General features: G+C 36.5%; 1 protein-coding gene across 4 annotated transcripts in view; it reads left to right on the forward strand.

Annotated features, from left to right (window-relative positions):
• The window catches only part of SESTD1 (SEC14 and spectrin domain containing 1), a 50380-nt gene that overhangs the window by 7077 nt on the left and 28165 nt on the right, over positions 1–15138 (forward strand). For all 4 annotated transcript variants that reach the window (XM_015868364.1, XM_015868366.2, XM_015868361.2 and 1 more), the window contains exons 2-5: positions 6315–6394; positions 11888–11996; positions 13313–13403; positions 14542–14655. In XM_015868364.1, the coding sequence (XP_015723850.1) occupies positions 6340–6394; positions 11888–11996; positions 13313–13403; positions 14542–14655 (369 nt within the window). In that variant the 5' untranslated portion in view covers positions 6315–6339. The remainder of the gene's footprint in view (positions 1–6314; positions 6395–11887; positions 11997–13312; positions 13404–14541; positions 14656–15138) is intronic.

The raw sequence follows: 15138 nt of genomic DNA on the forward strand, positions 1-15138 counted from the left end.
CCTCCCTTTTCTGGGTTGGTTTAGCGTGCTTCTCAAATTCCCCTGGGGTGTCAGTGATGGAGATACTCTTGTCCTATCTGCTTCTATCCCAACTTCAATGTAGCTTTAACAGTAGATAGAATAATGATCTACTTAGGTAACTGTGTTAGTTAGCTTTTTTCTTGGTCTCTTACATGTGTGTTTTATTTTTCTGTGACATGGATGAGGTTGTTTTAAGCTGATCCAGATTGTCTGGGCTAATGCTTTTTTTGGGTTGAAGTTAGCATCTGTGTGCTAGCTTCAGAGAACGAAGCTGTTAATTTTGAAGGCTTGCGTTTCAGAAGTTGATTTTAAAAGCTCAAAACTTCAGCCCATATGATCAAGGTTTTTTCTTTTGTTTTTTTCCCCTCAGTATTTCGGAATGTCTATTGTTATTTGTGCTATTGTTTGTATCTGGACTTGCAAGCTGCTACAGTCCTGAATGTAGCTGCCCATCTGCTCCTTGGCTATTTATAGGCAAATCTATGGAGCTCCTTATATTCTCTCAAGTCTTCAAAACATTAATGAATTAAACATCACAGTGCTCTTGCAAAAAGGGAACTAATGCATAACATCTCCGTTTTACAGATGGAGAGGTTGAATGAAGACTAAAAGGGATAAATGACTTGCTGAAAGCCATATGTATATTTCATAGCAGAAAAAGGAATGGAAACCAGACTTTTGTTTTTGAGCTTTCATCTTGAGTTTAGGAGAGCAGCTACACTGTATTGCTGGATACAGGATGAGAAAATAATACATTTACTTGTTCCCTGTAACTTGCAATAGGTACTCCTGAACAGACAAACATTTATTAACTTTTTACTGAGGTTTCAGATCTAATGAATTTGCCTAGCTGGACCACTAACAAGAAAGACACTGGAGCCCTGGAGCATGTTGGGATAAGGGCAGTGAAGTTCGTGAAGGATTGGGTGTGTGAGTCTTAGGAGGAGTGGGCTGAGGAGAGTGGGGGGCTCAGGTGAGACATTATTGCCCTCTGCAACTACTTGCAAAGAGGTTGTGGTGAGGCAATGATCAGCTACTTCTACCAGGTAATAGTGATAGGATAAGAGGGATTGCCCTCCAGTTGCACCATGCAAAGTTCAGGGTGGATATTAGGAAGAACTTCTCTGAAAGAGTTGTGAGGTATTGGAACAGGCTGCTTGGGGAAGTTATTGATTCACTTTCTCTGGGGAGGTGTAAAAAAAAATAAAAAATTAAAAAAAATGTTGGTTTAACACTTGGTTTAGTGGGCAATATTGGTTGTGGGTGAGCAGCTGGACTAGTTGATCTTCAAGGTTTTTTCCAGCCTTTTCTTTGATTCTTTGATTCTGTAATGGTGTATATAGTAATTCTTCCTGCTCTTTGTTTAATCTTCAAAGTTTCTGTTTTTCTTTTTCTGGTGTGTTCTGACAGCATGCTGTGGAGAGTTTTCTTCTGGATAGAGCATGTCAGAGCTCTCATAGAAGAGAGGTTGTTTCAAATTTCATGAGTTTCTGGAACAAAGGCAAGGTGTTTAAATTACAATTCTGACTCACCTCCCTTCACTCTCAATGAACAGAATACTTCCTTTGGTTACAGGAAATATGGAACAAAAGAACTATTTTGATCCATGAACACTGCCAGTACTATGGCAGAAAACCACGTAGAACTTATTCAAGTTCAGTGAAATGAATTGGTGTTTTACTAACAACAAAGAAATATGCTCACTGAGGTCAGTAAGTTGAGATAACGCTTTTATATGTGAAGGGATGATAATTGTGAAGTGTGAGTGTGGAAGTTTGCTTTTGTTCTTGATTATCCATTTGAAGTAACTCTGAAATATAACTTAAGGTGGAAAGGGAAAACTATCAACTCTGTTTACCTACACGCATGGTTGGGTTGTAATAGAGAGGCAAAAATGATTGCCTGAGTCATTCTTGAGTTTTGTGTTTTATGCCATGGCCCCCAATTTCTTGTCTGTAGCATACAGGAAGATTTAGTAGGGTCTTATGTAAGTTATTGTTTAAAATGCAAGCTGTATTGACATGCAGTCTCCTGAAAGACAGAATTTGTTTGCTTCCTTCTGTAATGTGGGAAGTGCATCTTGTATGTGTAATTGCCAAAGAAGTCACTTAGGTAGGGGAATTTGGGCTAAGGGGTGGTAACAAACATTGTGGATTGCTGCATTAGAACAGGGAGAGAAGGTAAAAAAAGTTAATGTTTCTGTTTCTTGGTTTAAGGAAAAAAAAGTCTGTGGGTTTTTTGGTAGTGAAGCTCGTTGTTTCATCAGGAAAAGGAAAAACTGTATTTTACCTCGGGTGCTCTGTTTGAAGTTTTGTTCTTTTTCTTTTTTCTCCCCTCAGTTCCCCTAGATCACTTACAATCTGGATTCTGTTAACATTTTTTTTCCAAGGAAAAAAGTTCTGTTTGTGTACATAAATACACAAGTACCCAAGTGGAGCTCTAGATTAAGAATTAAAGAAAAAAATGAATTTGGGGCTTTTTTTTTTTTTATCCTCTGGGATCGGTTTTGAATTATGAATTTTTGTGTAGAATTAGGTTTCCTTTTTCTTTATATGAATTAATTTTTTAATAAATATGTAAGATCACTTTTAAGGAGGGGAAGGTAGGTTCAGGCATGATAACTGCAATGTATGGAGACCTCAGGTTCCTCTCAGCTTTGCTGTTATCTTTTGGGTCTGGCATTTACTTACCAGAAGTGGCCTATGGGTTATATTTACACCAGCTGTAGGACAATAGCAGCAGTCTATGTGAGTGGAACTTGGTGTGTACTGTCTCCTTTCAGTTTAGTTTAGGAGGAATTAAAGGGCTGCACTGAAATCCAAAATGTAGCTTTCCTGATGAGCCTGTCTCATGCTCAAGTTTTCTGAAGACATTATATCATAAATAAGCTTTTGGTCTGATGGAATGTCTTGATGAGTGAACCCGCTAGTATTCACAAAATATGGTTCCTTGTAGACTGGCACTGCAGGGTTTCTCCAGGAGCTGTTCTCACTTAGGAGTCTTGCTTGGTTCCTTTGTGACCAGTAAATGTTCCTGTTCTAAGGCCACCCTGGACTTTCCCTTCTTTCACCTTGTGGCTTTGCCAGCACTGTGGTAACAGCTGAGATCCCTCTACTAGCATGGGTAGCCTGCTGGTCTGCCTGCTGTGGTAGGGACCTGGGTTACTTGCCAGAAACTGATGCCAACAACATGCTAGTGTAATAGATACTGTACCTTATATAAATGTTAAATTGTGTAAATGTAACGTTTATGTAAGAGTTTATTTGGGGAAGGTGCACCAAATTAAATATGTGGAGGAGGGGGAAATTATACACCGTTACAATTTCTTTAATTTGTTCAGTTAGTTTTCCTGGGTCCAATTTCCTTTAGGGAGACATTTGGTTCAAGACAAAGTGGAATTTTGAAAACATGAACAGCAACAAAAAAAGACCAACAGTGACTGCAACCCCCAGACAGCCATGAAACAACCTGCCAGCAGCCCTCTCTCAAAAAAAAACCCAAAAAAACAAAAAAAAAAACCAACAAAAAATGACCCTCTAAGAACTTGAATTCAGAGTTTAGCTGACTTTTGAGTTTTATGGCATTTCACGTTTCTTCATAAACTTCAGTTAAGAGATTTTCACATGGGGATGTAAAAGTAACCAATGCTAACCACAGTTTGTTTTTTTACCTCCTTCAGACTTAAGGTGTATGAGAAGGAAATGAGCTTAATCATGTAAGGATTATGAGCTAATTTCATAGTGCCTTAAAATAAGAAATGCTTAGGAGCTCTGGGTCTTACTTTATCCTTTTAGCTACAGCAAATAAGAATAACTTCCCCACTGGGTTGGTGATTGTGAATTACATGGTAGAAGTTAATATAAAATAAAAGTCACACTTTCAGTGCTGCCTCAGGAGGAGCATCTTGATAAAGTAAAGGATTCATGAAGCTTGACCAGACTCCTGTTTCTTTTCCTTGGTCTCTCTTCTTTGTTTTTCATATTTGCTTAAAAGCTAGGGAAGTAAGTCAGCACACTACTTGCAGAAGACATTCATATAGCGGTTGACATAAATGTGTGACTTGGCTGGAGTTCGTCATGGAACTAGAGATGGACTACAAGTGCATGACAACCGTGTTGTATTGCTGTGCTAATTGACTCCTACGTACTAGGAGATGGTGAATTTTTTTTATTAAAGAGGATGGGTGGCAGTTTTTCCAGGCTGAAAGTATTCACAGGGTGATAAACATTTTCTATGACCTAGTTGTTTGTTGTTGTGCTTACATATAGTATCACTGTTTTGCTTGGTGTTGAGTGGTTCCAAGTAAACGGCCTAAGGAGTCTGACATTATATGGCAGCAATAGTGTTATGTATGACAGCAATTCTAATCTGCAAATATAGATTCATACACAGAAATGTATAAAGTAGTAAACTGTCAGGGTTTGAACACCAGAAGAGAGAATGGGTCAGAGAGTTTCTTAGAACTGATCTCCATCTGTGCTTACATAGCACTCAGCATCACAACAAAACTCAATGAAAGGTGGCTACAGTAGCCCATGTGTACATGTGTATAAATGTTACCTGTTATATTGTTGAAGTAAACCCCTTGACGTGTCTTTTGCGTATCTCCAATGATTCTTGAAGTCAGATGTTAAAGTTTAAGCTAATTTAAGTCTCACTTTCTGTATATTCTTGAAAAAAAAAAAACAGCCATAATTTTTTGTACTCATATTTTCACAGTCAAGATGTATATTACTATTATAATATATTCCTACTATATTATATTTTTCTAGGATATTTTGTATCCTTTCAATATCCTACAGAATTTTGTTTTCTGAAAGGTTTCTGTTCTTTTGCAGCTTGTCATTTGCCAGTACTCAGGCTGCAGTTCTTGGAATAGCTGAGTCCCTAGTCAGTCTGCGTCAAAGTCATTCTTTTTATTTATGTAAACTCACTGCATCTGATGTGCCTGTGTCAGTATTACATCTTAATCTTCAGGTCTGGCTCCTGCTCTTTACTAAATTCTGCTATGTAATTTACTCACTTGTAATTGACCAGTGGTTTTTCATTTGTTTTCTGTGCTTTTATTTCCTTGCTTTAATTATGCTTTTTACTTGATTTTTTTTATCATCTCTTACCTGTACTGGATCATTTCAAATGCTTGTCTTAGAATGTTATTGCTAAGACTTAGCATTTTGTGCAGCTGTTTTGCAAGCTGTCATCAGTAGGAGTCACTTCTAATAGGTTACCTCTATATAATTCTTGATTGTGTTTTGCAACAGCAGAAGTATATGTTTGCCTAAACGCTTTGAGTTTTGTTTCTGAAAGAGTAAACTAAGCACGCCAGCTACCAACTTATGACCAGTAAAGGAAATGTTTCTTGAAGTGCTTTGAACTAGTAATCAGTGTCATGAGCTCAGTAACTTGCATGTTGTCTTTGTGACTTCCACTAATAGGGCAAAAAGTAGTTCTTGATTATGAAATGAGTTTCTGAAGAAGCAGTGTGCTTGTTGCAGTGTTTTTTCTTGTCTAATGTTAGTGAGTTGTCTCATCTCTTTCACAGTTGAGTGTGTCTGTTTTCTGGTAGATTTTCTCTTGGAAGTTTATCTAATTGGGACAAATAATGAAATCTGAAAATTATTATTCTGGTCTTTGTGCAGGAGGAACAGGAGGGTGTGAATACTGAGACTCAGGTGAAGTTAGTTACAAGGAAGGTGTTGTATGTGGTTCTGTAGGGTGTAGCAAAAGTGTGACCTCAGGAATACTCACAGGCGGATGCCAGTTGCTGCTTTGTGCACCTGGAGGAGGAAGGAGGTTGCAGTGCTGACATCCTGTTCACAGTCAGTGAAACACTGATGTTTAATCACAATGAACCACAGTTGTTTGTTTTTTTTTTATACAAAGTTGTACAAAGGAAGGGATTTAAGGACAAAAGGAGTGAAAAGCATTTCCATCTGTAGGTTAGACTTGCTTATTTTGACTTTTTTTTTTCTTTAATTGAAGGCCTACTAACGGCAGGGGGGTAATGACAGTGTCCTGATATAAATGAAGTAAAATGTATTTAATGGCAATATTCCTGGTGATGTAAGATGGATTATGAAAATGTAGATAAGAGCACTGATTTTATTTACGTGTTCAATTATATGTCTGAATGACCAAGCAAGCAGGTGGTTTGCTTTCTTTCTAACAGTACTTCTGATTCTGTGTTTTGTACATTCTTTTGGAGGAGCATGAGTGTTTTGGACAGAGTACTTTCTAGTGAAACATCTTGATTTGTTACCCCTGCTTTACATCTTTAACTTCTTGTGTTTCAGATCTGTGAAAATTACCTGAAATAGAATGGAAGCATCAGCAATATTACCCATTCTGAAGAAAAAATTGGCTTTTCTTTCAGGTACAGTTTCTATTTTCTTCAGTTGGTTTCTTTCTAGATAATTTGAGTGGAATTTTTGTTTGCTTTCTTATATTTATTCAATGCATGTAGCAGAAATATATTGCAAGTTCGCACCTTCATCACATTTCAAAAGCATCTGTCAAACTTTTTTTTTTATATCTAGTAGGTAAGATGTGGTTGGCATTTAGCACTTGTTTTAAATGTAACCTGTGACTCAACTCCACAAAGTTGATGCCCTGAAGTTTCAGTCCAGAAATGAAAGAATGACAATTTAGCAGGAATCCAATAATAACCCTTTTTGTAAGTGTTTTTAGAAATGAACATGGTTAATTTTAGGATTTCCTTTGCACTTCTCTGTTCTCCAACCCTGAATTAGATGGCAATAATTAATATGTTGCAATGTGTGGCTAATTCTGCTTCTGAGTAGTTAATTCAGGCAAAGCTAGAATTACTGTTTTTTTTTCTTCTATTCATTCACACTTCTTGAATCTTGGATTAATTGTAATTCTCAGGCCATAGAAAAAACAAAAGGGAATGCTTGGGAAAATTGATTTGAAAAGGAAGAGTAGCTAACTTGCAGGAAACTTCTCAATTTTAAAAACTGATGCTTTCATAACTAAGTATTCTGTTTTAGTTCATTTTAGCTCACCCCAGTCACTCCAAGTGAGAACTGTTCCTTCTTGAATGCAGTTTATTTTGATTTGAATTTGCTTGCTGTCCAAGGAGATTTAAAATCAAACAATTCCTATTCAAAACAATAAACCGACATTATATTCCAGCCTGTAAAAGTGGGCAACTTCCTCAGTTGTGGTAGCAGATGCATAAAATGGCTGGTTGTTCAGCATTATGCAGCAGGGAAGCTCTCATTAACTAGAGTGCCTTTGCAGTTTGGCTGGTAGAGCTGCCTGATCCATTTTGAAATATAGATCTTCTTAGTGAAAAGCAATTTACTGAGTGCCAGGTAAATGCTATCACCCTTTTTGTACTTCCATATTTCTAAATAGGTTTGACCTCTTTGGAATTGTGTAGTATTAATGGATACTTTAGTTTAATAAATGATAAAGATTCAGGCAGTAGTTCTTTTAAGCTTTCTTCTGTGTAAGTAAAAGAACTTCATACACAAACGACTTTCTCATGTCTCTCTTTAAAGCAATTTTATTTCCTTTAGTTTCACAAGTAAGACTACAATGATTTTAAAACAAACATAAATGGTGTTTTACTAAAACATTCTCTGGTGTTGTTTGTATGATAAAACTACTTGTAATGTGCATACAAATAATGTTGGCCCTGCCTTTCTCTGGAAAAACACACTAGTAGCTTTGGAATTCATGTTGGTAGGACATCATAAATGGCAGAAAAATAGGAGAGCTCGTTACTCAGCAAAACAAACAAAAAACAAAAGCCCAGCTCTGTTTGGTGCAAAATCATTTACAGTGTTTTGTGGGGTTTATTTTGTTTGTTTGGTGTTTTTTTTTGTTTTTTTTTTAGTTTTCTTTGTTGCTTTCCTTAGCTTATATGTAATTATTTTTTTCCAATTTGTAAACTATACCACTTTTGAGTTAGGCTACACAATGTGTTGATTTGCCTGGATTCTTTTCAGGTTTAATTTTGAGCTTAAGAACTCAGTAATTGCTCTTTTAGCTGTATTATATTTTGACTTTACCATTCAATTAAATACATTAGTGTGTTAATACTGGCAAATGCTGTACTACATACATGACTAAAGTCTAGTTTCTCTTCAGTATTTTGTTTAAAGATAGAATTTTGTGTTGAAATGGTTTTTTTTTTTGTTTTTTGTTTTTAGATGGATAAATATGTAGCAGTTATCTTTTCTATAAACCACAGGCTATCACTTTTCACTGAGCAAAGTAATGAATTATAATTCCTACTTTTTTCCTCAGTTTATGTAGTGACAGGTTGGCAGAACATTTACTTGATCTATGTGAGTCAGAAGGCTGCACAAAAAACACTGTGCAGGCAGAATATCATTGTCTGACTCCTTTCTGCTAATGTTAACAAGGTGGGGAGAGGAAGAAGCTTCACTTACACAAGATGACATGTCTTGAACCTGAATAATTCTGCTAATTATTGCAGTCTCTATGAAATGTCAAGACACAGAGTCTGGTTGTTTATTATATGGGTTCAACAAATGCTTTGTAAGTTGCTCTGGAAGTAATGCCTCCTGTTTATTTCAGTGGAAACTGTGAAAGATATCAAGAGCAAAACACCATTTGATAGAGCAAATTCTTAGCTACAAAACACTATTTTTTGACATCATCACCACTGTTAGCTCTGCATTTTTGCCAATGATGAATATGATCATGCATGCCACACTTGTGAAATTCTGCACCAGTGGAGGTGACCCACTGTAACCACTGCTGAAACACTGCCTTACATTGCCTTGTATCCATTGTTTAGTTTTCTTAAATATTCAGTTTGAGTAATTCAATGATGACCCTTTGCTGTATATGTACTTCCATGTCAGACACCATTCTGTCATGCTCCCCTCTCTGCTGCTACCTGCTGCATGACAACAAAATGTAACAGTATTGGTGGGATGGCTCAACTTCTACTACCATCCTACCAACATCTGCCTCTGGGTGGACATAATAAGAGGCATTACTTTTGGAGCCCCACATATTACCGTGGCAGTTTTTCCTAGTTTGCCACTTTTCTACTGGTAACCTATTCTTGAATTTAGCTGTAGTGAATTTTAGTTTAAACAAGTTTATTTTTTGAGTCCTTAAAAACGGATGTCCTACTGCCTCTGAAAAATTTTATTTATTTATTTTTAATAGGAAAAGACCAAATGATGCCTGACTGTTTGGTGGAAGGCCTAGTTCTTCATTTTATTATTTTTTTTGTTAAGAGATGGTAGCTAAAAAGTCATTGTTCATCACTTCTCAAGTATTATTTTATGTCCTCAAAAATACTGCTTCCCTTTTAGTTGTTGAATTTAATTGAGGGTTCACGAAGCAGTGCAGCAAGTAGGGAGGAACTCTCATTCACTTCAAGCGTTTGGATGAGAACAAATTTCTAGTTCATAAAGGATTAAGGTTTTTTTTTTGTTTCTTTGTTTTTTCCTCTCCTTTTTTCTTTCCTGATCCCATTTTCAGGCTTCTGCCTGAAAAGGTTTTCTGTCTGAGACAGATAAGGATGGACAGTCTGTAAATAACTTTTGCTTTTTACATTGACTCATTTGATTCTGGAGGAAGGACTAACAGGTAGATCCTTTCTCACCATTTGTTAATGCCTCTGTTAAAAGATAATAAATATTAAAGTCTGTTTTCTGTTTTTCCAACTGTTCCTCCCCTCTCTTTTTTTCCTCCTTCACCTACAAAACAAACAACAAAAAACCTGCCACAGGAGGGGGAATTAAAAAGGAAACACTACTGTTAGAATAGAACACCTAAGCAGTAGCTCTGAAGACATGCAATTTGCTCACCTGCATACCACTGGATCTTTAATACTATTAGGGGAATTGGGGTAGCTCTGAAAGCAAGGGAAGAAGCTATTTCAATTAAGATGCCAACATATGTTGTGTAAACAAACATTATTTTCCATTATTTTGCCTGCATCTCTAATGTTCTTGGAGGAATTCTTCTCAAATTATGTCAGTGTAGGTGTATACATCACAAGCACTTCTGGGCTGTACTTGTGTGCTTTGTGTTACTGCTCAACAGCTGCTGTTATTCTTTAAGAAGCTGTGCTCTCTGTCGCTGACTTGCAGGTGTCAATGGTTTACAGGCTGGTTCAGCCTGGTTCTGTGTGTAGTGGCTTGGAGGGATTTCACCAAATCTGTGCCTCTGGAGAAGGGAAGCAGGGGACCCCAAAACAGCATCAATGATCTGAGGAGAGACAAGCTAATTTACTAAATATGGTATTGGAATGCAAGATAACACATTATAATGCAATATAGTTAGAATTTATGTTAACTAATATATAATGAGAGAGTATCTGAAAGCTGTAGACCTTACAGTAATACTGAAGTGATGCATGCTGTTTGGTTGGGCAGCAGTGAGGAGAGGAGAAGAGCAATGGTGAGAAAAGCTCAATCGGGTGACCTTGACATGAGTTACATCTCCTCTCTGACCACAAAGTCCCTGTAGTAGTTCTTCTCTTCCAGACAGGTACCTGGAACTGCAGCATTAGCTTTTAAACTCCCAGAGCAATACATGATGTTATCATGTGGAATACATATAACAAAAACCATAAAGCCATGACAGCAGGGAAGTAAAACTGTGATATGAGTTTAACCACATGAACAATGCTTTTAAAACCATTTGAGAATATATTTTTTCCCCTCAGATCACAGATTTAAGGGCAGAGAGGTTGGGTAAAAAAAATGGTAATTTTAGTCAAAATAGTGAATATATGACTGAAGTAAGAGCTTCTCCAAATTCTGTGGAAAGGTCCAGTGTGGCACCTTTGCCCCTTCACTGACTTTTATTCTTTAATGAGTTAATAGCCAGTTAGGAACAAACTTTTTGACCTCTTCTGCATTCAGAGGCTCAGCAAATGATGCCCCTTTGCAAGTTCTTGTCAGATCCAGCTGAAACCACGAGAGAAGAAAAAGCTGCTCCAAATCCATTTTTCTTGTTTGTTGGCAGCCATGTGACTCAAAGGTCTACCTTTTAGAGGAAAGACCCATAGAGAAAATTTCAGCTCTTTAAATATTCTTTCTTTAAAAAAAAAAAAAAAACACACCAAAAACCAAAAAACACAAAACACAAAAAAACTACTTTCCCAGGAACTTTCTAGATTGTCTGTGTAATTGAAAAATGATATAAACTACAGCTGCAGCATGTTCTACTTAAAAGTAGTACATCTGCCTAACACTCTATTTTGACGGAAGTGAAAATGTGTGGCCTGTACTTGCCATGTTTTTGTTTCTGTTCCTGCCTGTGTAAAATGCATACAAAGGTTGAAGCAAATGACCTGAAGTATTTACCTTAATTGTGAGGTGACTGGTATATGCCTGTAAGTAGGTCAGGAAATCCATGGGTTTGATGCATGGATTTTATCAACTGAGAGCAGCCCATGGGGTGCAAGACTTTGCTTTGTGTAAGGGATATTTCCAGCAGGTCTTGTCTTGCAGTTGGAGCTGCTGAGCTCACTTACCTTGGAAACTTACTGGATTTCTGACTGACTGGTTGTATAGATTATCTAGGAAATGCTTTAAGTGAAAATGTATTCAGCATGTGCAAAAAAAAAAAAAAAAAAATGGTTCTGGAAAGCTGGATTTGGGACAATGTTTGCATTGGGACTACTAGATGAAAGGCTATGATTGATGTGGATGTGGTCTGTGCTCTGAAGCTTTGGTGATGCCTTAAATATCAGTGGTGAGTAGATCCTTGTATCTAACATGAGTAGTTTCCACAGCAACTTTAAATATTAGTTTTATGATGTGTTTTGAGAACGTGACTACAAAATATTTCTTTTACCTTAAAGCCTTTTCATTAACTTTCTAATGACTTTTTCATTCCCAAATAGGCGGGAAGGACAGAAGAAGTGGTCTCATTTTGACAATTCCATTATGCCTTGAGCAGACGAGTATGGATGAGCTGAGTGTCACGCTGGACTACCTGCTTAGTATCCCAAGGTGATTTCGAAGGCATTTGGCTCTCAGGGCTCCTTGCTTCTTCCAGTCCTGGAAAGGGTCATTTATTTGTTTCTATTTGATGTCAGTGCAAAATTTATTTTATGTAAATGATTGTTCAAAACATTATACAGTCTGATTTAGTTAGAAACATACATGCTAAAATAAACCTGGGGATATACTGAGGCTTGCTTAAGTCCTTTTATTCTGTGTATCTAGCTCTGTGTTTTTCTGTTTGTTTTATGTATTTTTATTAAGTGTTTCTTCACTCCTTTCATGGAATATCTTTATTTCTTTTGATGTCAGCGCACTTAAATTGCTATGTAAATTAATGAGTCAGTCTATTGAAATTCTGAAGCCTACAAAGTAGCATTGCAGTTTACAAATTTACCCAAAGTAAACAAAGCTACCTCCTCTTTTTACTTTTGTGTGTGCATATCCTTTGTAACCTGTAGACCTTAGTCCTACAGAGTTTTAAATAGCTGGGTAACTTCAACGAGTCTTAGTTAAGTGTTCAAGGTTAAAGGAGCACTTAAGTGTGCTGAATTAAAACTTGAATGTTTTGTCTTTCAGACCCTATTGTCAGATATTTTTGGTGTTCTGCTTACGTGACCCTGTAAATTTATAGTGACTGTTTTTGCTCTTTTTTTTTTTTTTTTTTTTTAAAAGATCAGAGGTTCATCTTTAGAGTTGCTTTGCATATATCTAGGAAGGAATTAAGTCCATCAGCTAAATGTTTGCTTGTATCCCTAGGAATGTCTCTTGGAAATAAAGATTCAGTGCCATAACCAAAGAATGTTTAGTGCAGTTTGCTCGTTGGAGTCTACAAATGCATTAAGAACATAACAAAGTGATCTACTTCTTTTTGTGGTTAAGAGCATTTGAAGGAGAAAAAGAGAGCTCTAGTTAGGGAGAGAAAAACAAGCAGTAGATTCGGTTTGCTTACAAGTAAAGCATCAGTGTATATTGAACAGCATTTAAGTTGTGGAAGCTTTAGAGTTTTCCAAACAGCTTGTAAAGTGTTGGAAATCCCAAACTGTCATCTATGCAAGTCGTCTCATTGACTTAGGGACTTGGCCACATTTGTGTAACAGATGCAGGCATTGTTGTTCTCACAAGTGTTAATTATTCCTCAGTCTCACCCTGGTGTATGTTTTTTACATATATTAGTGTAAAAATAACTGACTGAAAATTCAGTGAAAGCACTCTTTGTACAAATTGTGAGTCTGCTATTTTTCAGTAGATTTATAGCCTGAATCATTGTGATATAATACTTGTTGGTGAATGATACCTTTTTTCTAAGTACTTTTCCTTTTTAGTGAGAAGTGCAAAGCAAGAGGATTTACGGTGATAGTGGATGGCAGAAAATCTCAGTGGAACGTGGTGAAGACAGTTGTGTTAATGCTACAGGTGAATCCATTTTATCCATTGATAGTTGACAGATTTGTTATATAGATGTGAACCCAATAGCTGCATTATTTTGAGTATATTAATTTCTTCACTGAGAGACAGGAAGGTAGTTTATGGTCTTGTAATATCACAAATATCACTCTTTGACAAAGAAACAATCTAAAGAGAGGATGATACACTTCCCTCAAATGAGGTTCAAATTCCTTATTTGCTCAACACGTGAGATTGTAACCTTTTTCCTAAAACAGAGTTTTATTTGAAAACAATACAGAATTATGCTCTTGGCATCATCAACTATGAGTAGCAAGCATATAAGCAGAGGTCTGTTTGCACGGATAGTGCAGATAAGTAGGCTTTGATGCATTATGCAGTGCCAATTAGCTTTCATTGTAACTGACTGTTGATTTTATTGCATTACAATAGTCCCAGTCACAAATTATTTCCTGGATGCTACTCAAAGTAGGGAGGGAAAAAAGTGTCAATTCCCAATTAAGGTTTTTCTTAATTATTTGTATTTGCTTTTTCAGAATAGTGAGGTTCTGATAAAGATATATGATCAAGTTATATTTCTGTAAAGGAATATGGTCTGTCTTCTGGTCTCAGTGTCCAGATAAAAATGGAGGGTACAGCACATTGAACTAGATAAAGAAGTTGAACTCTACTGCCTTTCCTGCTTTTCTTACTGTGTAAATGATTGCTGTTTATTGGAGTGCTTTCCACAAAATTAGAGATAGACAGAAAAATATGTGGCCCTATTGGAAGTAGATAATTTTTAGGTTAAGGGACTACTTTTTCATTTTATATAGCAAACTGCATAAGTAGAAAGCTTTGTTATGAACTTTTTTAAAAAAGAGGTACTATAAAAAAACATTTAATGAAACCAATACTTTGTGTTTTTCTGTACTGGTACAGGATGGATTAGGGGTCAGAATTTCTTATCAGTTCTGACAATATTTTGCTATGCAATCTACTGCAGAGTGTGGACCAACTTGGGACGTAGATGCAGCAAATTTTGTATAATTTCTATCAGTGAATGTAATTTCTCGAGTAGTTGAGGGCACAAAAGTAGAGCTCAGTTCTGTGATACATGATAGCTTGAATGTTTTACTGTTGTTCCCTCCCTTAATTTGTTTTACAGAATGTTGTTCCAGCTGAGGTATCACTTGTTTGTGTAGTAAAGCCAGATGAATTTTGGGATAAGAAGGTTACGCACTTCTGCTTTTGGAAGGAGAAAGATAGACTTGGCTTTGAGGTATGTAGAACTTCTTCCTGCTTCAGTCACAAATTCTGCTTCTGGAATTCCTTAGAATAATTGGATGCAAATGCACGGCTCCTTAAAAAATAGTTTATTCTGGGTGCTTTATGGAGATCCCTAATAAAGCACTGTGGCTTTTTAGCTTTTTTGCTTTTTTTCTACTTGAAAGGAATATTAAATGAAGTCTCTAATTAGAAATCTGTTGCTGAGCAGGAGGATAAATCTGTATGACACATTTGGTTGATGCTTTGAGCAAGAAACTGTTACAAGGTTTAGTGTGAATTTTGTTCATGACTTCTGTAATAAATTGTAGTGTTGCATAGTGTGTAGTGTCATTAAATGAGTGGTTGCCTTAGATATTTTTAAGAACATCTTGCTGCTGCATGAATATTTTTTAATCTTTGAGTTTTGAACATTAGTAACAGAGTTTACAGGGCCTTTCAATTTTCCAAAGATAAGTTGGCAATATCTCATGAGGTA

This window comes from Coturnix japonica, chromosome 7, assembly GCF_001577835.2.
Source record: "Coturnix japonica isolate 7356 chromosome 7, Coturnix japonica 2.1, whole genome shotgun sequence".
NCBI lineage: Eukaryota > Metazoa > Chordata > Aves > Galliformes > Phasianidae > Coturnix > Coturnix japonica.